The sequence below is a fragment of the Calidris pugnax genome, unplaced genomic scaffold (genome assembly GCF_001431845.1).
Source record: "Calidris pugnax isolate Ruff unplaced genomic scaffold, ASM143184v1 scaffold148, whole genome shotgun sequence".
Taxonomy (NCBI): Eukaryota; Metazoa; Chordata; class Aves; order Charadriiformes; family Scolopacidae; genus Calidris; species Calidris pugnax.
In genome coordinates, this window is record NW_015090926.1 from 2,283,932 (window position 1) to 2,310,172 (window position 26,241).

The 26,241-nt window shown below is 34.4% G+C and overlaps 1 protein-coding gene across 1 annotated transcript in view; it reads left to right on the forward strand.

The window, feature by feature from the left end:
• Window positions 1-26,241, forward strand: part of FBXL17 (F-box and leucine-rich repeat protein 17) — a 371,620-nt gene that overhangs the window by 253,227 nt on the left and 92,152 nt on the right. Inside the window, exon 9 of the mRNA XM_014951456.1 lies at window positions 23,060-23,136. Within this exon, the coding sequence (XP_014806942.1) occupies window positions 23,060-23,136 (77 nt within the window). The remainder of the gene's footprint in view (window positions 1-23,059; window positions 23,137-26,241) is intronic.

The window sequence follows — 26,241 nt, forward strand, 5'->3', positions numbered from 1 at the left end:
TGTTTGAGGTTTATTTTAAATGCCACCATGTGTAATACATCCTAGTGGAAATTATTTTTGCTTTGCTTTATGAAGCAGATACTATATTACAAGATGTCTGTGTGTTTTGAGGGGTTAAATTTGCACACTACCAAATGAGCTACAGAAGCTTTCGCAGATGCATTAATTTAACAAATGCATTTGTGGTTAAGTGCTCCCTTGACAATGAAGGGAATTGAATCACCAAGCCTCAGAGCTAAAAACCTCTCCAGATTTAGCCAAATAGCCCATGCTTTGTAACTAGGAGTTTCAGCAGATCATAGGCTCTGTGTATTGGGACAAAGAGGGACTTGTATTACACACTTACATTTGGAATAGATATCCACATATACTGGGCCCATGGTGCAGATAGTCATCTCCCAGAGACGCTGACTTGTCTAAGTGAGGGAACAACTCTTTTAGTAACATGATGGCCATCACAGTATGACCATAGCAATACACTGGAAGGTTCTGTCTTGTGGTGACAGTGTTTGGCAGTGGAAAAACTTACTCGTGGATGGAGCTGCCATGCACACCAGGTGGCAGCTAAGTACACTGTGCAGGATACCCTTTAGAGAGCCCTTCAAATCAGCCAGGATGTCATGTTCAGGCATCTTAAAGTATTGTTTGGCACGTCAACTTCAACTGCTAAGGGCTTCTGTGCGTGGTATTTGCAGCAGTTCTCGAAATATCAGAGAAACATTTCTGGTTTTGCTTAACTGAGTGAATGAAGGATTACTGGCAAGTTCGGATATTTTTCTCTAAGCATTTTGTGCCAAGTTTGCTATGCTATGCTGAATTACTTCTCTGTAGAGAAGATTTCTATTTTATCAGCTTTATCTGGCTTTGAGCACTTTGGGATTCATTTTAAGTAAAAATGGTGTACAAAAAAAGCGCCCCATTTATTGTGTAAAAGTAGAAAATATATAGCAAGGTGTGACTCATCATTTTGTAATTCCTCTGCATTTTGGTAAATTCATTTGGATTGCTGATTTTAAGGGGGGGAAAAAGGGTTTGAGGAGGGAGGATAGGTAGGAACATTTCAGTGTGTTAAACCAAATGAGGTGCTTTCACTGCTTATGTTTTAACCTCCTTTTCGAAATATTTCACATCCTAGGCCTCAATATTGTAATATTATGTGTGTTTTATCAAAAGAACAGATTTACAGTTGGCACCTGTTGTCTTCAGGGACCACAAGGAACTTGGGTGCAAATAGTGGAGGTAGGTTTCATACCCAAAGATTTACTTGTGTAGCTGGCATTTAGAGGAGTTATTAAAGGGTAAGAACCTGTAGATTGATTGTTTCTTTGCTCCTTTGAAAGTGATGCATTATATGATATATTTTGCAGAATTAATGTTAAATCTGGACTGTGAGCATTTTATTTGGATACATTTTTATTCTTGAAGTTGTCTGTAAAGAGGATAACATAGTTTTCAATGGCTGATATTTAGGGGCTTTTTTTTTTTTTTACTTTGGTTTTGATAGTTACAGCTCTAATTTGGAGTTACTCAAAATTTCTTTCTAAATGGCCTTACTACTATCTTGACAAACTTTATTCTTCAAACTCTTAAGGCAAGGAGGCTGACTGAGCTGGGCTTTTTGTCTGAATTACTGAAGATTTTCTGTAGGTAGTCCAAGACTCATGAAAGAAGAAAACAGTTTTTCTCCTCATGTAGGATCTTGGCATTTGATGGCTTTTTTCTGAGGTATTCTATGAATGGTTTAGTAGCCTAGGGAGATATTGTGGGCTCTATAGTCCTCTATAGAGAGAACCACTTAATTGTTCTTTAGGTTACAGTTTGTAAGAGTACAGAAAATAGTTTGCTCATTCCAGTATGAAGCTGGATGAACTGTGTATTTGTTTTCACTGGGACAGAGGAAACTTCTTAATTGTTCATCATGAGTCTCAAACAACAACATAGTAAATCCATGGTGCCATGGAGGTCAGACTGTGGTGTTCTTTTTTATGAGTCTGGCAGAAAGACTTGTCAGCAGTTATCTTCCCCATCTGTCTACTCCAACCCACTTTATATCATAGAATCGTAGAATAGTTTATTCCAGAGCCTGCTTAGGGAAGGACAAACTGCCAGGTGGTAAGCTGAGAAGAAAAGAATACAGCAGGCTCAGTAGTATGTTGTTCAAAAGTTGGAAAGAGCCACTGGTGTTTTGGATGTTTTTAACATACTATACCTTGTTTTGTACCGTATGAATTTCTATGTGCTGGATTTCTAGGTTAGTAACTGCTGTCATTACAGTTTCTGAGCCGACTGTGTTTGTCTGGAGGCATAGTTATGTTTTCTGGTAATGAAAAGTAAAAAAGGCTGCTAATCAAACTAAAAGAGCGACTTAAACAAAGGAAGAAAATAGAGAGTGAAGGTATGTATATGACATACTGCCTGCTCTGGATCATATGCCAAAGGATCTTCACATCAGTGTATGCAACACAACACAAGAATTGAATGTAGGAGTCAAAGTGAGAGTAACAACCATTTGTTCTGTGATGTTGAAAAAAGTTTAGATAGTTACATCCCAGACACCTGCATAATAGAAGGATGAAGGTAAAAATCTCTTTCTTGCTGAAAATCTGTGACAAAATACTACTGCAAATATTTTTGACAAGATGTCAGGAGTAATTTTTAATTTTCTGGGAGTGTCCTGACTAAAAGGAAATGTCTATTTACCTTATTTGAAACACAAAGATCAGTATAATAGTAGATCTTCAACAGCACTGATATAAAATATTTAAAAGTATACATTTGTAGCTGGATACCCCACTTCTTTCAGTAATGCTTTTCCACGTACTCTGAACTGTTTGAAATATTTCATATTCATATAGTTTACTGTAAAACACTGAAAACAAGGTGTTTTCAATACCTGGCTTCAGTCAAAATGCATCTCCTTAGGAGCATAGCTCTCTCCAGTTGCCCCCAGTTTTTTTTAAATGGCTTCCTCTGATGACAGGCAGTTGTGAATCCCGTTCTCAAATACAGTTTGAGACAGCTTGTACTTATATGCGGATCCTTTCTGGCTTATTAGAATAGCTATTGTACTGTTAAATATAGGGATATTTTTAAGATTTAAAAAATTCATGGAAAGTGGCTCAAGAGTGTTCTCCTACATGGCATTGTATGTTGAATTATCTTCTTTATTTTGTTGCCATAAACTTCCGTTGTCAGGAAGGTTTCTATTTAATTCAACTGGCAAATAACCATACTGTTAGAACTACTACTATTTTTATAAATAAGGTGACATATTTTATCTTATAAAAACCAGACAGATGAAGCATCTGCTTTCAATACACTTAAAAGTGTTTTTGTTGCAGAAATGTAGAATATGTATTTTTCATATCTGAAATAAATGAACTGATCTTAAGAGGCTGTGATTTTTAGAAAGGTAGACGTAGAAGTGAAATCATATTTTCTGTATTTATTCCTGCAGTAAACTAACATTGGCTCTGACAGTGTCTAAATGTATGATACACAATGTGCAGAGGTTCACTTGGAATCTTCATTTGTACTGACTTTTCCTGAGGATTATAAAGGGTGCTTGCGCACCCACATGAGGGTTATCTGTATGGAGCAGGCAACCTCAAACTCATGGTTTGAAGCCCTTTGATCTGCTTCAGATAGCAGACTCTATCACTTATATTGAACTTCCCACTAATTTTGGAAAACTGGACTGATTTTCTCCTGTCTCATGCATTCCCACTAGATGTTTTAAGATTCAGAATTTCAGCTGCTTTCATGACTACTGATTGCTGCCACAGTTTTCTGAAACATCAATGTCAGCATGAAACACTTCAGGAAGTGTTTCTGGAGGACTGGGAGGAAATCTTACTCACTTTTGAACTGAACAACAATAAAAACTCAGGATGCTGTTTTTCATCAGTTTTCTGCAATTTTCTACGTTTTGAACTTGAATATAGAGTGTCCATTCCAGTCTGCCTACCCCTTACTTGTAGATAAATGACAAAGGAAGGCAAGTTCCTGTAAAACTCTTCAGATAAATTCAGTTTTGCATCCCACTTGTGCACATGCTCTTTTTTTGGGCTCCTTGTCACTTTCAACAAATTATTACATGTGACTAGGTGGCAACTTACGTTTTCAGAAACAGAATTCAATATTTAATTTGCAAGTATTATCATACAAATTTATCTGGCTTTTTTTCATAGGGTTGGTGGGAAGGTATGTATCTATTTCAAATGTAGTCACGTATGTACAAACATAGATGTTAAAGTTAATACCCAGCTCAGGCTGCTGTCCAAAAACATGAACTGTTAGTGTATTAAGGCCTCTGTAATACTTACTATATAGTATATCTTATTGTAGCTACTTGTACCTACTGTTCAGTGATGGTTAGGTTAATTACCTGTATTGGTTTTTTTCTTGATTTTCTGTAATTGCACAGAAATGCAAAAATATTTTTTACTTCATTCAACATTGAAGAAGTCTTTGTTTTTTATTGTTCAAGGTATATAATTATAACAATTTCTTTGTGAGATCTGTAAGGTCATTTTTCATTATTCCCTAAAGATTTTCTTTTATTATTCTTGGAATTTTTTATAGTATTTTTGGGGGTGCTTTATATTGTTATATTATAGTATTGTACTATTGGGAAGTATACAGATATACTAAGTAATTGCAGGGAAAAATCTGCATTGACAATACTTTTGTCATTGCATTTTTTCAACAGATATAAGATACAGTATAAGCATCTGGGTTGTTAACTGGTAGATTCAACATGTAAGTTAAAACAGTAATTTTATCTTTTTTTTATATTACTGTTTCTAAAGGTACTTTTTTAAACATCGTTTTTTCTAAATGCTTTTTGAACTAGAGAATTCTTTTTCCTATATAGGACTTTATCTAGCTCATTTATTTTTATACTAGGAAATACGATTTTTCCTGATGTCTTAATTTAACCTTTTTTGTTTATTTTTCTTGTCACTTGATTAATGGATCAGAATGTGTTATTTACCTCAGTCTGCAGTTTTGGAAGCTTTTCATGGATTATATGTCTCCTCCTACTCTCTTCCCTTTTTCTGTGAAATTGGAAAACAAATAACATTTTTTTCATCCTTTTTTTTCTCTTTTTTGAGTGTGATTTTGTAGGCGATTACAAAGTATGATAATAAGTTGTTAATTACATCACTGTGATTGTCTTCAAAGACCACTGCTGAAGCATTTGAGAATCCTTAAGAACAGCTCATCAAGAACCTTTAAAAGCCTTTGACCCTAAATTGAGTGCTTTTAAGATTAGTGGCCACTTCTGTCTTCCTTGATCTTGTTGGGATGAGAAGATTATGAAGAATTATTTGAATGACTGACTTTTGGCTGGTTTACACATATCACTGAGATCATAGCTGAATCATTTATGTGAGGCATAAACAAAATTTAGAATCATGTAATATATAAACCCAGGGAGTATGTTATTTTTCCTTGTTCTTTTTGTCTTGTATTTGCTTATGGTAAGAGGAAAAAGAGATTTTAGAAGTCCTTGGATGTTTGCAAAGCATCTTTTTTTTTTATTTTCCCCCATGACCTCAATACTTTGAGAATTTTGGGGGGAAAGCTTTAATCCTTTGAGTTTATTGCATTAACAACAGGTACAGTGAACTTTACCTGTCTTTCTAGCATTTCCTTTAAGCTATTGCAGGCAGAAGTTCCTCATTTATGACTTCTTCTAATAGACCTAGCAGGCTAAGGAAGTTTTCCAAACTGTATAGGAAATCAAATACCACCATTGTACAAACATAACCTGAAAATTCTCTTCCACTGTGTTTGACAAACATCACTGTTTTCTACTTTAGTAAACCTCAAACGTGACTTGAGGTGTTAACTGGTCATCTTATACATGAAGCAAAATTAGTCTGTAGAAGTACAAATGAAAATAATTTTAAGTGTAAGTCAACATATAAGTGGACACTGGAGGGAGACTGTGGCTAAGAAGGTGAAAAGACAATAAATACCCATCCTAACAATAAAAACCCATCCTAACCATTTCAGGACCATAGCCACCTGTGTACAGTGATTTCCTTTCCTCATTGTCAGGGAGTGTGCTACAGTGTGCAGTGATTTTCAAAGACAAGTAGGCAGAGACACTGAGTCCCATCTCAAGAGCTATTACTGTGTTGCAGCCCAAGTCTGTCTGGGATCCTTTACCACTGCCTCTTTGTTTTTGTGTGGAAAAAACCCGCACCAATTAAGCTTCTGGGATGTCTGATGAACAGTATCGTAGGCACATATTTAGAATAGGAACCTATGTTGGTGGAACGGTATAACTAGGTAAAATAGAAATGGGTCCTAAGGACTTTGGTTCATCAGTGAGTTTTTGATGCTTTTAATTGAAATAGGAACGTAAGTGGTCACCTCTTAGCAATAAGACACCCTTCTCTGCAGTTAGAAATCAGTCGTGAAAAATATGATTATATGGTACTGTAGAGTCATCTTAATTTCTGTGATTAAAATAATTCTAACTGCACTTGGTTTTAAGATTGAGCTGCAATGCAGCCAATGGACCTGTAAAGCCATTCAACAGAGATCTTTTTAGAGGAGAAAGATGCTATATAAGTATATACATGTATTGTTAATGAGTATGTGCAGGATGGTATGTGTCAAGGCATTCTGAAATACCTGTGCCACAGCTCACAGTCTTATTTTTGAAGTAATGAGCCCAGAGGGTGGCAGTGAAGGCAAAGTTATCCAGTTTTGTCCAAGCATTTCTCACAAAGACAAGCCACACTGAAAAGTAGAGACATTTTAGAAATCACCAGGTTACCACTGGTAAAAAGAAAGTGGCTGAGGGGAAAAGGGAAATTTCTTTCTGTGTCCAGCTGCCTACAAGAGAGACACACAAGAAACCAAGATCTGAGGTTACTGTAATCACTGTGGTGTTTTGTGCAGGGACAGACCTTGGTTTAATAATTTCTCATACTGAGTGAAAACGTTTCAGAACAATGTATCAGGAGTTAATGGTAGTTACGATAGCAGATGCCACCTGATGGGTGAGAATTACGGCTGTTTCTTTATTCCTACACTAATAAAGATACTAAAGGATGGAAAAGTCTTGAAATCCAGATTCAATTGAAGAGGTACCCGGATTTAAGTTAGATGTCTCCCTCACTTGCATATACTTAGCATGATTTCAGTTTCTTACAGCATGAAGGTAAAGATTATGGATTATTATTCTAACAACATAATAGAGTAATAAAGGCTTATTGATAATTTTAAGTGCCTTTTATGTTGCATCCATTTAACTGAAACACTATTTTTATAAATTATCCGTTAATAACTGTTGTTTATATGCAAAATAAGATTAATTAAAATTCATGTTAATTCATGTCTACCTTTTTTAAACACTGACCTATGACTAATTGATAGTAGCTAATTATCTGTATTTGAAGTCAAGGAAATCTATGGACAGAAGATTCTCACTTTCTCTAGTAATTATAAAAGCCTATAGAATGTCTGAGTCAGAGCAACTGAAAGGCGTATACTTTTCAAATTAATTATTTCTGATGGATACTAAAAGTGCTCCAAAAAACATTTCTTGTCAACTTGTGTATTAGTTACAGGTCTTTGTGCTGTAGTCAGAGTGTGACTGCAACCATATCCATCCCTGACATAAAAACGTTTGTATTCACACTTGTAGGCTTTGTCTTTAGGAGAAAACTACCTTTGTTTTATGGGCTGGCTTATATTCACATTATATTTGTCTAATTCATATACACAAGGTGGCAGTGCCTTGTTTGGGGGCTTTTCAGTATATCTGCACACAATATGCTACTGTAATATCATTAGAATTGTTTTCATATTCTTATACCAAAAAAAGGGAAAATCATTCATTAACAAAAGCATAGAAAAAAAATGCAATGCTGTGTTATTAGAAATGTAATTAGAAATATTATTATCTATGTAATTAGAAATATTGATGCATTAAAATATTTTTAAATACATCTTTGAAGGCCTAACATTTCAACCTTGAAATATTTGCAGTACATACAAAATTCTTAATCTGAAAAATTTAGCATTAAAGAAGATCACAAAGGCAGCAAACTGTGTCATAGTCATCATTTCTGCCTAAATTGATTCCTACTTACTACTTAAATTATTTAAATATACAGTTCAGAGGTCTTGATGCTGCAGTGATTGTAGCTAACATTTTAATGTTATTAGAAAAATCAAAATCTTTAGCAAAGCAAGTTAATCCTCATACAGAAGCCATCCAAGTGAAGTAAAAATACCTAATGCAAAGGTCTTTTCCTTCTTGTACCTTGCTGACCTAGTATTCTTAATGTGAGCATGCTTGTAACTGTATCATACAATGGGAGGGAACCTTTGTCAGCCAAGATTCATCAGCTATAATTTTTTAAGTTAAAATGCAAACTGCAACCAGGAATCAAGAAAAGTCTATTAGGAAAATTCCATTAGGAAACAGTCAGTCTCATTCTGCATTGTTTGCAGTTTTGAAAGGTTCAGAAAATCTTAATTTGTAAGATTCAAATATGTAAGCAACATATTTGTAAGAAACAAATATTTCAAAATCTTCTTTACAGGGCACAGTTATAAAATGAATTAAGTGGTGACTGAATTACAAATTAAAGGTATGGATACATTTGCCTTACCTGGTTTTGTACCAATGATGATTGTTTGACCACATATTAGACTGGGAACATGCTTGGTGGAAAAACCTGCCTGGTGACAGCCCAAGTTATAGATTCTGTTGGTGTATTCGTGTCTATACTAGATTGGTGTAATCTCAGGAAAGGATATGATGTTGGTTTTCCTGTGACGTGTAACCTGTACACTTTATGATCTGCTCCTTCTGCTGGTTGTTCCACTTACCACAGAAACGTTATTTGACATAAAACTAAGTTAAGTCTCATTGCTGTCCCAAGCCCCACCACACAGTAAGTAAATTTTATTCAGTAGATTAGATTAGATGGGGTTATCTTGAAGATGCTCATACCTTATTTCATCACGATGATAAACAAAATTATATCTTGAGGTGCCTAGGATATGGTGATTAATTCTCCCAGAGCCACACAAACAAGTCAAACAGGAGAGGGTGATCCTATTAAAATGAACGGAGGAGAAAGATCTCTAGGCATAGGAGCTCTGCTTCCTGATGCTCCCCTTGTTTTGATATGAGAGAAATAAACAGAGCAGCTGTCATCATTTTCCCAACAAAACCAGTAAAGATACTGTACAAAAGTTTAGCCACATATGTGAAGAATTCATCCTAATACCAGAAGGAAATAATAAGAGTACTCTTCTCTAAATCTGGGATTAAACCCGAAGTCACTGAAATAAAATTTAAAAAAAAGGCATTAAGATTTTTCTTTTAATGGAGTTGTCTTACTGAAAACTTCATAAATGCCATTGTTTAACAACTGGCTAGAATGTGAATATGATGAGTCTGGCTTTGCATTTTGTGGCACAATTTGGTAGTTGTTTATTTGTTTTAGAAGAAACTCGTATCTTTGAGTGGTTAAATAATGCTAATTTGTTCCATTCATGGCCCCAGGCAACAGATTTAGCCTGCCATATCACTACCTACGTGTTTCCTGGTATGTCCAAGACCAACATTAAGTAAAGTAAGTCTTCATAAGTACATATGATGCTAATTAGTAAAGGAAATATTTTAAGTTCTTGTCAACACTTTGAAGTAACCAGTAGTCGAGATGATTAAATCTGTCATCAAGCCAGTTTGAAGGCCTAATACCATTTCTGGCCACATCACAGAGAATCTGTACCTGGAGTTACAGATCCAAAACTACTTGCCATGGCCAAGAATTTTGTGTTTATGTTTTATAGAGAAATGTCATTTTTCTTCCATGTTGAGGACCATACTCTCTAAACCAGACTCATCCTGTGTACTTGATGCTGAAAGTAACAAGTGCAAGGCAAAATATGAAGTTGCAGCCAGAGGCAGAAAATAATCTCCCTGGCCAGTGTGAACACATTGCCTGTGCTTTGTGAATTGCCTTGGCTGCCAGTTCACTTCTGAACGGAATTACCATCCTGCACCTAGAAAACAAGTTTTCAGGCCTTCTGTAAATTTTGGAATCTAAAGACAAATAGAAACTCAAACTTACCTGTAACCATTTCAACCAAATTCAAATAACCATTTGAATTTGTAATATATTACTAGACTATGTCTAGTAATGAGTAACAAGCTCCTTTATGTGTTCTGCCAATAATCCAGGAATTACTTGAGGCTGCCATGTGAACCTTGAAAACTAGTAATTTAGGCTGAACTAAGAGAGTGAGAGCATAATCTTTTCCAATTATCTTTGTCAGTATAACTGGTGAATATCTTAGTGGATGCTACTGAAAACAAGATGTCCTCTGGCGCAGTGTTTATTCTTAAAGTACAGATTGTGCTCATGTAGGAAATTTCTTCTTACGGCTTTTCTAATGAGGTACAGCAAATGCAGTGGCAGCCACAGAAATTCTGAACACAAGCAATGTCAGAACAACTTTGGCAAACATTATCTGCTTTGAATTAGTTTCTTAATAACCTGAAACATTGTGTTGAATGGTGGACATGTTTGTGCCAGCTTACCATCAGCATGCTTTTGGTGTCCGGGTTGCTTAGCTGTCTGGAAATAAAAGTGCGAAGTGAACTTATGTCTTCTTAGTACTATTCCTTCTGTGATTTCTCAGAGTGGAAAATATGGAAAATATGTAACATTTTTCCTGCCCACCACTGTTTCTATCAAGTGCACACACTAGTTACTTCGCATTTCCCCCATCTTCCCTGGTGAGTGAAGAAATGTGCCCGTGTTACGTTTATATAGAAATGACTTCTTACACACAGAGACTGGCAATTCCAACTCTGTTTGACCTGGTTTAAGTGACTGCTAAGTTTTAGAGCTAAGACTAATAATGTGGTAACACTGTACTTTCCTTAGAAAGCTTCAACCATCAGCAACGTTTATTACTTTGAAGCATTATATGTAGAATGAAAAGGTATATCTTTAAAGTTGTAAATTAAATAAATGTGGTTTGCTCTCACCCTATTTTAAACATTTTTGCCACAGGAAAGTAGGGAAAGACAGATTTGCTGCTAAGTGATTTCATAGAATTTTTAATATTAATAATAGTTTATTAAAAAATCTATGGAATCACAGTTATGTATAAAGATTTATGAATATATCACAGAATTCTTGCCTGGGTTCTCCAGAGAGGCAAACATACAACCCATGGAAATTTCCTTGGCTTTTTGAATATGTAGATTTTAATTGACTACATAATTTCTAACGGTTTAGACAGTCGCACCCTTGTGGGTCCAGTTGGACCAATTTAAGAAATCATTTGAAGCTGTTTCTGATTGTCTTATAATAATCACTGTCATAGCGGAGATACCATTAAGGAATTAGATTACTGTTTCTGTTCTGTTTCAGTGCAAAATTAGCTGAGGCTTGCTGGAAAGACAGCTAAACTTAGACTGTAAAGTTTAGGATATTTACATCAATGAACAGAGGAACTCAGCTAGAAGATGATATGAATTGTTGGTTGTGATGCTTTGTAAATGTTTCTCATATATTAGTAAGAAAAAAATATCAAACTCCTAAAATTTGAGTCCAAATCCTTCTACTTGTTCTTAAGTTTTTTTCTTTTGTTTCAGGTGGCAATTTATTACATTTTTACATGTAGATAGCTTGTGGGGTTGCCAATGAGACAAGACTGCCTGCAGATGCAAGTGCAGGCCAATACTACTAAGTGATGTTTCTTGTACAAAAAATATAAACAATGCTATGATACACCAAATACAAATAATTACCAGCATGGTCAATGAATGCCCTAACAAAATCAGAACTGTCTCAACAAGACTCAGAGTGCCCTAAGACAAGAGGGACTGAAAAATGTCTCTTCAGTTGTATCTTACTGAGTAAAGCATCTGTCATCACATTATTTATAATCTTTTTGGACTTCTGAATTCTGCAAAGATGTTTAATGTGCCAAAAATTGGTTCTGTCTGGGAAACTGTGCATTTGCTGTGAGATTCAAAGTGGTCATAGGGATCAGCCTTCAGGCTCAGTTAATAAAGGAAATTTTTACAGAGTACCTACATGCCATGTAAAAGTGCAAGTCCTGGGTTTAGGTATAACAGTTCTTAAGGTATAGTTTTAGTTTACAGATTTTAACTATTGAATTAGCCTATCTGTTGAAACTCTTCTATTTTTACCTACAACAGCAATTTAGACTAGTTCTCTGTTTTTTGGGGAATACTCTAAATCAAGAACACAAACAAATGTCTTGTTCATTTCATTGTGTTTGTAGTTGCTCAGTTATGAATCTTCCAGCTACTGAAAAATGTCATGTTTTCTTACTACAGCTTAAAAGGGCACCAAATATCCTAGTACTCTGTCTAGCCAGATTATTTTCCAGTAAGCTTAAATGAAATACTTTTATGAATTGAATAATATTAAGCAAAGTTCATACCTTATTAGGTGGTATGAAAATCTGTATTTACAGAATATAATTGGCAATCTACTGAGATTATGACACCGAAAGAAATACTACCCTTTAAGTTTCTAATAAATATTTTTCCTAGTGTCTTGTCTGTGTTAAAAGGAAGCAATTTTACTTTATACAAGGCACAGACAGTACCGTCAAGGGTTTTTTTTGTTGCTTTCTCCAAGCAGTGTACCAGTAATAGAAACACTAGCCAGACAGGCTTATGGAAAGGAGTTCATAATCATTTCATGAAGAGGTTCTGAAATTTGCCTTTAAGCATTTTTTGGTAAAAGTCATTGCTATCCCAGTGCATAGTCTCTCTCTCTAAGTTAAAGTGAAGTTTCTAAGAACCTTGGCATTCTTAGCAAGATTTATATAGTACTTCATGGCAAATTAAGACTGTCAAAATTTTAGTATGCATGGAGGATTTTTTCTCAACTAAAATTTGTATACTAAAAAATTACTGGTAACGTATGAAAAATACCAAATTTGACATACAAGCTTTGCTGTGGTGCTACCTTTTGGGTGAGACCACAGTGTACTGGCCTTGCCTGAAAACTGTAGAATTCTGTGAGTTCTGTAGAACTGTGAGTTATTGCTCACATTCTTTAATCTCTCTTCTTCATAGGATTTGTCTGAAAATGCGTTGATCTTGATTTTTTTCTTTCTTCAGTTTTACTAACATCAGCAGCATTAAATACTAGTAACAGATCAACCAACTTGCTCTAATTCTTAAAGTATAAAGAGAATTGCACCCTAAATCAGTTCTAAATCTTTAGATGAATTATGATGAGTACTGGGTTATTATTTTTTTTCATCTTTGGAGGGTGTTGCCTGTTCTTCTGCTCTATCTTCATTTTATATAAGCAGAAACTCTCTACAAAAACAAACGTCCTTCAGCAGTAGATGAGAAAGATCAGATCTGATTATAGGACTGTTTTGCAGAAAGCTTCCTTATGTCCTGTAAAAGACTTTACTTTTTTTACTGTCTAATGAAAGAGATTACCTCTCCCTGTAAATCTTGTTCATCTCATATAAATGTAGATCATGATAACTCTTAACAATAATTCTGCTCCCAATAATAGACTTGAGAATATCTATACAATTTCACAGAATTGTGCCTTTGCCAATACTTAATCGCCTCTGTCTAAAACAAAATAAAAAAATATAGATTTATAGAATGTATTTCCACGTCCATGGAAAGGAGAAACTGAGGTAGAGGTTTTGCTCTTTTGTTAGAGAGACCCTGGATGAAGTCTGTTCTCAGTCCGCATCATCCATTGGCTATGATCTGCGCTGTCATTTCAAGAAAGGATAGTCTTTAAAGGCATACATAAAACAATAGCTGGAAGAGGTTAGGGCTTTATTTGAAAAGGTTAGGGCTGGATTTGAAAAAAGCGGTGCAATAGGGATTGAAAGGGTAGATTGCAACAGATTAGTTTAGCTGCCTGTGTGCAAAGTTCCATGCAATGTGTGTCAGCCTCTGTGGCATAAAATCAAGAATCAAGCAGTGAGTGTGGTGAAATCTTCTTTCATATGTGTGCAGTCCTTCTTGAGATCAAGAAGTACAGAGCTGTATAAACACTGAATATTTTATTTTCAAAATATCAGGTGAGGTTTTTTCATTTTTATAGACATATTTTGAAGTTTATCCAAGCATTCTAAAAGGACAGTCTAAAGGACATTTTTGGGAAGTTAGAGCACAGCAGTACAGTTCCCATTTCTTATCTTTACTATTAAACTTGGAAGCTTTTTTTGAGGAAAGAAGGATATTTTGCATACAGTAAGAACAAAGTGATTATGAATACTCTTACCCTTTGTACTATATCTTAGTGGGATGGCACAAGACCACTTAAATTTAAAAAAAAAAAAAAAAAATGCACCCTAAATCAGTTCTAAATCTTTAGATGAATTATGATGAGTACTGGGTTATTATTTTTTTTCATCTTTGGAGGGTGTTGCCTGTTCTTCTGCTCTATCTTCATTTTATATAAGCAGAAACTCTCTACAAAAACAAACGTCCTTCAGCAGTAGATGAGAAAGATCAGATCTGATTATAGGACTGTTTTGCAGAAAGCTTCCTTATGTCCTGTAAAAGACTTTACTTTTTTTACTGTCTAATGAAAGAGATTACCTCTCCCTGTAAATCTTGTTCATCTCATATAAATGTAGATCATGATAACTCTTAACAATAATTCTGCTCCCAATAATAGACTTGAGAATATCTATACAATTTCACAGAATTGTGCCTTTGCCAATACTTAATCGCCTCTGTCTAAAACAAAATAAAAAAATATAGATTTATAGAATGTATTTCCACGTCCATGGAAAGGAGAAACTGAGGTAGAGGTTTTGCTCTTTTGTTAGAGAGACCCTGGATGAAGTCTGTTCTCAGTCCGCATCATCCATTGGCTATGATCTGCGCTGTCATTTCAAGAAAGGATAGTCTTTAAAGGCATACATAAAACAATAGCTGGAAGAGGTTAGGGCTTTATTTGAAAAGGTTAGGGCTGGATTTGAAAAAAGCGGTGCAATAGGGATTGAAAGGGTAGATTGCAACAGATTAGTTTAGCTGCCTGTGTGCAAAGTTCCATGCAATGTGTGTCAGCCTCTGTGGCATAAAATCAAGAATCAAGCAGTGAGTGTGGTGAAATCTTCTTTCATATGTGTGCAGTCCTTCTTGAGATCAAGAAGTACAGAGCTGTATAAACACTGAATATTTTATTTTCAAAATATCAGGTGAGGTTTTTTCATTTTTATAGACATATTTTGAAGTTTATCCAAGCATTCTAAAAGGACAGTCTAAAGGACATTTTTGGGAAGTTAGAGCACAGCAGTACAGTTCCCATTTCTTATCTTTACTATTAAACTTGGAAGCTTTTTTTGAGGAAAGAAGGATATTTTGCATACAGTAAGAACAAAGTGATTATGAATACTCTTACCCTTTGTACTATATCTTAGTGGGATGGCACAAGACCACTTAAATTTAAAAAAAAAAAAAAAAAGTCTATCAAGCCTGAGCCCACTGTAACTCCAGGAAAAATCTTGAGCCCTGAAGCATGTAAATATAATGTCTAAAAGGCCAGGAAGAAGTAAAGCTACCCCTGCTCAAAGGCCAGTGTTTCCATACAAGAAATGGTGCAACTGTGCTGTTGTATGCCCTTCTGTGATTTGTACAGAGAGAAAGTTATAGCAGTACTTCAGGCTTTCTTCCTCCTGAATGTCTCTTCTTCTTCACTTTCCCCTGAAACTGCAGCATGTGTGGTGCTCTGTCTCAGAACTTCTTGCCATGTGCAGCATCAATTACTAATCATTTCAACTAAAGATTCAGCAGTAACACATATTCAGCATCTGAGTGTCACCACACCCTCTATGTATAATGCAGTACACTTTATGTAAATTAAAATGAGGCAGTGGGACATCAAGTATCTTGTTTGAATTCACACGGATTTGCTTATGTGCATAGAAATAGAATCTTAAAATTCGCCAGCTCCTGGTCCTGTCAATAGCTACTGAACAGTCATTATTTTCCAAATCTGTACATTTTTGCATTTGCAAAACATTATGGTAGTTACCTTTACACTTGTCAGGAAAAGCCATCATGACACTAACTGTGTGAAGAAGAAATATGTATGTAAGTAATTCCTTTTCTACGCCAGCACGCTAATATAGCGGAGCAATCCAGCTGTATCATACCTGTAAAGCAAATACTCCACCAGTTTTCCAGTGGAAAGGCACAGCTGAAACAGTTCAGGAAGGAAGCCATTTGTTTGTATAATACAAACCATGATGCTTGCTAGGAAATGTACATTTCCTTGCTGGTAGTCAACAGTTCCTTGTTTTTGCTTATGACAGGTGACAAGTTGCCACAATGTATTTAAGAAACTGTGTTTGAAGTTCTGTATCAAATGGGTTTTTTCATGTCAAATCTGAATTCCAAAATATCTTAAAACATAAGAGATACTATTTAATTGTCTTCTGTACTTTAGCACGATTAGCTGTGGAAAATCAGATCCATGAGGGTTTTAGAATAAAACTATTTTTCATAATTGTTTATTTCTGTTAAATCCATTATGGCATCTAGTTCCTCCACGTCAGAAAGGAACCAAAGGCTGCCTGGAATGCTACTACATGTAAATGTCAGATAGTGGAATTAAACAATTTGCTAAATCTCTCCTTTCTTGGCTTAATTGCTTGCTGGATTTACATGCAGTCAGGGTAACAGGAATTATAAAGGCATTTAATTTTAGATAAGACTGCTAATAAATATTTGAAAATAGATATTTATTGCTGAAAGACAGGGCATTATAGCTTAAGCACAGTGCTGATTAATTTATCTGTGTAGCTTTCTGATTGGAGTTTGCTTGCATCTGACGAGCTCAGAGCTCAAGTGGATACTGTGGGACTTGACTGCCCTTACCTCTGTAGCTTGTGAGTTCCAGTGTGAAAAAAGGCTTATCTATTCTCCTGTGCTGTAAGAGGCAAAACTGTTTGGTAAACCTAATTTTAAATTACATTGATTTTCTAAAGAGAACCTCCCTGCTAATCAGAACTTAATGACTGCCCTGAGATAATTGCTGTTACCTTGTATAACTAGTGACATTTTGCATATTGGCTCTGGACAAAAACTGCTTTTCAAATTCAGTTTGTGCTTCTGATTGAAAGTCTCACCCTATTTTGCTGGCTCTGTGATTAATGTTATTTCTTATAGGTGCAGTTCCTCATGTTCAAATTAAAAACAATTTTAAAATAGGTATTTTGAATGTGATTAGAATGTTAAAATGGCAGTAAAAACTGTGTATAAGGATAACTGTAAGGCAAGTAAAAGTCATACATCATATTAATATTAGAAAACAAATATATTGGAAGAAATATGTTATTCATAATTAAATAAAATAATCAATAAAAAGAATAAAAGAGAATCCTGAACGAAGAATATGTATCCATCAGCATGTGAAATTCATCATTTATTGTTATGAGGTTTTACAAGGCTCTGTAGATCTCTCAGTCAAATGTTAGTCCCTTCACTGTTTTAGCGTTCAAATTATGTACAGAAGGCCTCAAATGATATCAGTTTCTTAGGATTCTGTATGTACCTCCGTGACAAGGGGTTTTCTTTCGTTATGGGAGAGACTTGGTTATTATATTGTATTATAGCCTTCCTTAGTAATGTTTAAGTCATCAAAACCAATGACCATGAGTATTATTTTATGGGCAGCTACTATTTTCTGCCTAAGTTTAACCTTTGAACCGCTAATTTTTGAGGAGCTCCATATATTTCTTTGGGAAAGTTTTCTGGTTTTCCATTGTATATTTTAGTATTCTTGTTCTTTCCAAGCTCTTTTGTGGTTCCCAGTAGTGGTCTTGGTTATGTCTTGAAGGATAGTAAACATCTACTGCTTAGAGACAAATGTATGCCAGTCAAATGCAAAGATGGCCATGTAAACAGTCTGATGTTCATTTTGAATCTTAATAAGGGAGAGTGTTAATGCTTTGGGTGTTTTACACCTCTACAGTGAGTGAAACTCACTCCCTCAAATTATGATCTCTTAACCAGTACATGGCAACTCCAATTAGCTTTACTTGGGGCTGAAGAGCATCTCAGACTGTAACAAGGTCTCCCAGGACCACTTATACCACAAATACTGTAGTCATATTTTCTCATTAGTTCCTTTTGGTTGTCACAAATATGATTTTCCAGTGTTTTTAGAATTAGACTGAAAACATAAATGCTGTGTATGTACATGGAAAAGACAACTATTTTCCATTACTCAAGGATCTTTTGTATCTTACAGGTAAAAGCTTGCACAGTTTAATTCATTAACCTTAAGCTTTTATTTACGTCAAAGAATGTAGGCATCAGTTGGCTAAGACTAGAAAACTGCAAGGTTTTGAATGACTTATTTTTTTAGTTTGTCTTTTTTTCATTATTATTTTTAAACTCTTATATTTTCTATTACATCATACGAAGTCAGAAACCTTGACTTTGTGAATTTATTGCACAGATTTATAAGTGGGAGCTGTCAAGATGATAGGCCTAAATTTAATGTTATCAGTAGACATATCTATGGCTTGATCATGCAGTTTTGTTACTTCTGAAGAAGAGACATGTTTGCACAGAAGGTTTATACTGGTAAATCTTTGTACACAGTAGTTTTCCTGATCATGTATACAGACCATATGGGAAGAGTAGCATATGCAAGTACATATTAATAGACAAATTTCCATAGTTTCTGTAACCCAGATTGAGAGTTTTTACCTGATATTAATTGCTGGAATTTTAGCATCATTATAGTTATATCCTTTTCTTCTTGAGATTTGTTTAGCTTTTAAAGTAAGAAGTCATTTTTAGAAATTACAATAGTAAGACACAATCTTAGTTTTGTTAGTCCCTGAACATAATCAGCTTTGGGGTGTTGGAATGTTGATGTATTAAACATCACAGCACTGAGCAGGCTTGAGTTGTCTTACAAACATATGTGGTCTTGTAACTCTATTTTATATTAATAGCTAGGTATATTTTTAGTTATATTCTTGGTTTCTGGTACATTGATTGGCTTGTTTATGTGAAATCAATTTCTGCTCTTTGCCTTTTTCTTGCTCCTGATTGCACTGTAAATTCCATAGTGTGTGATATTAATGTAATACTTTCAGATTCAAATGCAATAAAACTGAATTGCACATCAGTCTATCAGAGAATAGCATTCATAAAATATTGACTAGATCTAGGGAAAGCTTGGCATAATAATTTTTTAGATAGTATTTTCAGGTTTAATGACTAAGCAGTTTCTTCCTAAAGTAAGTATTTCATGTTTTATGTTTTGATATTTTCATATCCTACATGGTTCTAAATAATACTTTACAAAGTAACAGGTGAAGAGATTTTAGCTTTGGCCAGCTCTGATCTGGACTTGTATATTATCAAAGCTCTAATTATAGTCTTGTTTCTTTATTCCTTGGCTAATGAACCCTTGTCTCATTTTTGGTAATTACTTATTTTGAGTTTGAAAATCGCTTTTCTTGTTGGAAGAGAGTTTATATTTTAATACATTTGGAGGAAAAATGTAAAAGAAATATCTGTGTCCCAGTAACTTTCACTACTTCATCTGGTCATTGCATGTCTTTTTGCTATTTAAATTAGTAGGATGAGCTGATAAAAGCCTGTTCAGTAACCTTGGGTTGAGAGATTTAAAAATATCTCCTCTTTGTCTTGGCACACAACTGTTGTTACCATGTCCAAGAGGCATCGTGTTAGCTCCCTGACAGACAGGGTTTCATCCCAATTTTTTCGGGCTTAATTATCTGTTTTACTCATTTCTGTCTGCTTTAAGTAATAACTTTGTTTCTCATATTTACCAGTCTTATCCTGATGTGTTTAAAGTTAAGCTTCTTTGTTGTCTACTTCAGTAATGTTGTATATATGAAGGCTTCCAAAGATAGATATGACAATCATATAATTTTGATGGATTATTACAACAGAATTAACGTGACTTGATCCTTGTTTTCTAGAAAAGGTTAATTTCATTTTATTCTTTTAACCTTTTTCTTTGCTGTCATATTTAACAAAGATTAAAAGGTAAAAGTAATAAATACACAACTACTCTTATTTTTCCTGATGTTGTAAAGAGATCAGTTGTTACTGACAAGTATGTATTGTGTGACTGGCGTTCTACAGAGCAGAGGCTAATGAGGCCTCTCAGAGACTAACATGTTTCTTCTATCACTACAAGTTGATTTACATGGGCATGATCTATAGAAAGGATAATAGAAATTAAAACTGAAATTAGATTGATTTATGCAAATTATAGAGGGCAGACTGAATTTGTAAAAAAAATTATAAATTCAGTATTTCAGCTATATTTAATTTTTTCTTCTCCAAACTGGCTGTGTCATTACCTCATTCTTTTAGATGTTAGGTGACTTTATTATATTCAAAAACAAAAAGAAATGAGGCATTCAGAGCTACATTTTTTTTGCATTTTTCTGTTTAATTGAAATAGCTAAAGACTGTGAACAGTATTTCATTTAGACTCCAAGACGTCACTAAGAACAGGATGGGAGTCACTCAAGCTACTTGAAAAAACTGTAACCCTTAGAGCCAGCACTATCTTGAAGGAATAAAGCATGTAATTATAAAGGCCACAGGCTAGTACTTTTGTCCTTTGCTGCTGGATTTGAGTGATCTACTGTGTCTAAAATTTATTCTCAAACACTGCATTTCTAGCACTCTTTATTTGTTATGACAAGTTTGTAATATGTAATGGCACTCTTTATGGGAGCGGGGACAGAAGCAACTTCCTTTCTTCACAGTTGAACTGATTTTATTTGAAGCCAGAGAATGGCCAGCATCCTGAGGTTGAAGTATGCAATGATGCTGAAGGATGCACATGCAGATACGTTTATGTGCAGATAATACAAATTTGACCTTGATTGATTGAAAATTTGTGTAACTGAAGCCATAGGGAAAATTTGGTAGTCCTTTATGTCATCTTGACTGTCTTGTGGTATTTTTAGATGCTGATTATTATATTGTATTTTTGATCAATTCATTGTCTCTCTGTAAAGAAAAATTATCAGAAATAATTTAAAAACTCCTAGTCATTAGATAAAATATTCAAAATATTTTTATAGGTTCCAAGTTTTTATCCAAGTTAAGAAGCGTTTCATAATCTCAGTACACTGCTAAATGATATATGCAGTAAGAATTACTGAAAGTTTCTTTTAACTGTAATGTCCATTCACTTTTCAATTACATCTTATTTGTTGAAATCTCTAATGAACATACTAACTAATAAAATACAGGATAATTATTTTCTATTTAATCATATTACTAATATAAACAATAAATTCTCATTACTAGGAATGAATAATAATAATAAAACATCTTTCTCAGAGCCTAGTTATCTCAATAAGCCAGTTAACAAAAATAAGTATCTTGTTCAAAATCATGTCTTACGGGAACAGAATTTTTTCATGTATGTAGAATGTGTTTAATGCTCTATATCTTGTCTGATTTTTAGGAAAATAATGTGATGAAAATGTATAATTCTGAGATTAGTCTATATTTAAAAGCATAGTCCTGGTGTAGCTTCTAAAAGAAAAATAACTGCCATGTTTGCTAATCTTCTTAGCAGATAAATTATAAGTTTAAACAAATACCGAATCTGGAGGTTCACTCTGTTTTTCTTCTATGTCAGGGGTTACCAAGTTAAGTATCTCTCTTCTTTCTTTGTGTATTCATGAAGTAGAGCAATCTTTTCCCAATGACAAACATTGCAAAAATTTTCAAAATACTAGGCTCTCACAGTTTTCAAATGTTGAAAATTTATGATAGTGGTAAAGGAACTATGATTACGTTACCCTGTCAGAAGCACACTGGTTTATTAGTAGTAGTGAATTTTTGTTCCAGATTTTAAAAGAAGGAAGCAGAGAGGGGACAAATAGATATGAAGGGCTATCATTCAGCTATTGTGTTACTGTAAGCTGTAAGAATTAGGTGGTTGCTTTTAAAATCTAAAATTGGCAGCCTGAAAGGTTAAATCAGATTGGGAGATAATCTATTGGTGGTGGTAAGGGGAGGAAAAAGGTCCCTGAGGGTGTCAGTGTATTTTCCAAAAGTTATGACAAATTTAGCAATACCTATTTTTTTCAAAATCAGCAAGTAATTTAATTTTGTGTATTCTAGGATGGTTGATTTAAGAGACAGGGTAGATGATTGGGTAATTGATCTGAAAATTAAAGAGGAATGTATTGGATCAGAAGAAATTCTTATGATTTATCCTATAAAATATACTTTTAAAAATGTCTTTATGTAGACAATAGGGACTAAAACCATAATTTATTAACTATATTTTTGAGTATTACACTATAAACAATTCAGTTGTAAACGTAACATTAGTATAGAATTGGTTGCAAGTATATAAGCTCTTATTTTACAAGACAATTTTAGTTTTCATACTGATTTTCTTGCTTACAAGAAATTGAACAAGGAGATTAACAGAAAAAAACCTTAGGAGTTTCATTGCAAACTCATCATAGTTGAGAGAAGGCAAGTGAATGATCTGTCTCCTCATCTGTACAAGCTTCTCTAGCAACATTTTGGAACACCAATGGCATGTAGCATTTTGTGACCTGATGAATGCTCATTCCTGCAATAATCACTGAAGAAATACTAACATGAATTTAAAATCGCATTTTCTTATCTTTTGTCCTTATTACAGTGCATTTGTAGTTCTTCCCTAGAAGAAAACTCTCCAAGCTAAAATCTTGTAATAGAAACTTTCCAAAGTTACACAGTAATGAAGAAATAAAAGTTCACATTTGTATTATTTTCCAAAGGATTTGTCCGTGTATATTTCAAAGACTTATAGGAATATTGATATAAAAGCATTCAATGTAAAATAATATTTTTCTCCAGTATGTACCTGTAGCCATATGCATTTTCAGTGAATTGAATGTAACAATTCAGAAAATGAAGAAATTTATATACAGTACATTACACTTGTGGATTGCGCTGTTGCTATTTAAAAATGTTCTATTGTCTTATAACTGTGATTTTACTGTATGTGTCTTCCAGATGTGTGGAGGTGATTGCCAAAGAAGGCCGGAACCTGAAAGAGCTGTATTTAGTGTCCTGTAAGATCACTGACTATGGTATGTAATACACCTTTAACTCTGTTTTTTGAAGATTGAGCTCTACTAGCTACACACAGGTCTCTTATTTGTTGGAAAATGTTGAAAATTTATACATAAAAATTTTCAGAACCTTTACCATAAAAATAAGAAATGTACAAAAAGTGTTTGACGTGCTTAAAAATATCTGTGGTTAGAAGTATGAAAGTCAGTGTACATATGTGCTGCAAAGTGTTCCTTATAGAGTTGGCAGTTACAGGGCAGACTAGGTAGAGTGCCCTTTGAATTGTCCTGGAGACCAGGAAAGCTTTTGAGAGAAAATCCAAAAATACATGTGCATTTCTAGATACTGTAAAAGCATAAGTAAGCAACTCTGAGTGTGGATTGATTGACAAATGTATTCACCTGCTTGTAACATCTGAACTGAAAATGCAAAATAAACTGTAGTAAAGTAGAATTTATAAGCATAATTTATGCTTTGTTAAGGAAGTAAAAACTTTGCCTTAGATTAAAAATGTGATAGCAAGTGAATATTAATGAGTCTAACAAGAATGTGGCAGGATGGAGGCAGTTTTCACCCTTTTCCTTTTTACCTTTTTCATTTCCTGGTACTTCAGTACCAGACTTTCCCACATTTGTTTGTGATGCTGTTAAGTTAAAGAAGTGAGCTCCTTAACAGTGCTGTAAGATCAATTTGTTCTTGAACTTCCTATAACAAAGCAGCTGCCTCTCTTCTACAAAGGGAAGAGAAGAGCCATTCTCTTCCTCGGGTGCTTTTCAAGCACTCATGTCCTCCAGACCTTTGTATTTGTGACATATAGAGGAAATCAGCTGAGGAGCATGTACATGACTTCTTGTGGGTTCATTCAGGTGGTCTTCCGTGGTCTTATGAAGACTTAAAACTTTGCATTGATAGTTGCTCAGGCTCCACCAAGAAGTAACTAACTAGTTTCCAAAGCTCTCTGAGGCCATGACTTGGTGGGAGCATACAGACATATGCAACTGTGCTTTTTGTTTGGTAATCCTGAGGGTGAAACACATAATTGTCCTTGCTTTGGAAATTAAAATCTTAACACTAATTTTAAATTGTAACTGTCCACGTTTTTTTCACTGGGTTTTTAAAACGTATCTAGAGCTGGTAACCAGATTTCTTGCAGCTTGATGGAGTACAGATGCAGACATGCAGTACAGATGCAGGATTTCTAAAGACTTCTTTGAAACTCCTCCACAAAAATTATTGATGCTACAGCAGTTAGTGCAGTTTTGACTTCTAGGACAACATCATAATTGCTTGGCAATTCAACTGGAAAAAGATTAGTAATATTGTTAATTTCCAACAAAATTTGTAATCATTTGAGACATTAATTAAGCAAAAATAATAACAATAATAACAATAATTGCAGTAAATAAAGAAAATTATTACAGTAAACCCTGTTATTATTGCCCTGGAATTCATGCAATAGATATGTATGTGTGGGATAATTTCATGTATGTCTATGAAGTGTGAACTTTGTCAGTTTATTCATTTCATTCTGTTTCCTGATTTCTACAATAAAACAGTATGCAAAGCTACCAGACAGACATGCTTATATGCAATTAGTATTTTTAAAACACACTAAATACTAAATTTTAATTTGAAGCCTAAAAGATTAATTAAAAAACCCTGCATCCTAGTAGGCAGTATTCCTTTCTCGAAGATTCTGCTGCCCAGAAAAAAGTTTTATTATGTTATACGGATTCAAAGAGGAATTGAAGTACAAGTATATACTAAGAGATGCTAACTTGTGAAAAAGAAAATAATATATTGCTCTGTTTCATGTTACTTTACAAAATAGTTAATTTTTTATTTTTGTGTATACAAAAAAGTGTATTTTGATCACTTCTGAAAAATTTATAGAATATCTTAATTTAACCTATTTAGGTTTGTCATTAGTTCATGAGGTATGTTACAATATAACATGTTAGTATGCTGAAAATTAGTTTAAAAATTTCTTTACATCCAGCACATTTTTAAATGCTGAATAATCACTAGAATTTACCTAGACTGACAGGAGAGCCTGATTTGTTATGATCTTTGAGAAAAACACCTGTTTGCCCAAGAACACAGAGTGAATTTAAAGCTGACATTAGTTCTTCATATCATTTTGCCCTTTTGTTAAACAATCATGAATTAAGCTTGGATTGTTAGTGCTTTCTTTGAATTTCCTGCCTGTTGTTGATTTGTGTCACAGCTTTAAGTTTACTTAAACATAGGGGGGGTTGTATTTAAGCTTTTACTAAGAACTAGTTAGAAAGCGAGGCTTTCTCAGCTGTGGGGAGACTGTGTCAAATGAATTAGGTTGGTGTGAAGATGTATAGCAGTGAGCTAGGGCAGCAAGCACACACAGAATTGTGCAACTGTCTTTTCAATTTTATGCTCTAGTTCTGGATTTTATTGGTATCCTTAGTGCTGGGAATTTGTTTTAAGTGAATTATTACTTATAAAGTTTGTAGTGATGCAGAGTGCTATGCATGTGAGATTTTGTGTTCAAAGATGAAAAGATTTGATGAGACTAGCCTGTGAAACGAGTAGATATTACAAGGGTCTGATCTTGCAGTAATGTTAAGTGTAAATTTACTAAGAATTGTTTAAAAACTGCATTATTATGAGTAATGAAAGATTAAAGTCTCTAATGCTTTACTTCCACTTTAGAAAAGTAGTCAGACCACTGTTTTTTGTCTGTATGTGCAGAAAATCATTTCAAGGCAAACTTTAATATGTAGGCTTCCAGTACAAGAAAAAAGAAAAAGAAAAAGAAAAAGAAAAAGAAAAAGAAAAAAACAAAAAACCCAAACAAGACCACCACCACCCCCCAAAAAACCCCAAAAGCAAGTTTTTTCAGAAGTTTGGAAGGAGTTGCTCAAAATCAGCACTTTGTATAGCTGCACCATGAGAAATCACTTCAGAAATATCTGAAAAGTACGCAAAAGTCATTAATAGGCGTGCAGTTAGCACAATTCGGTGAATATGTTTATCTCATAACAATCCCTGTCAAGTAACCTGGAGAAGATGACAGTTGTTTCAACAGTTGTCTTGTAGATAATAGTTCTGGATTTTGCCTAACTTAAAAAGTCTCTATTTCTGAC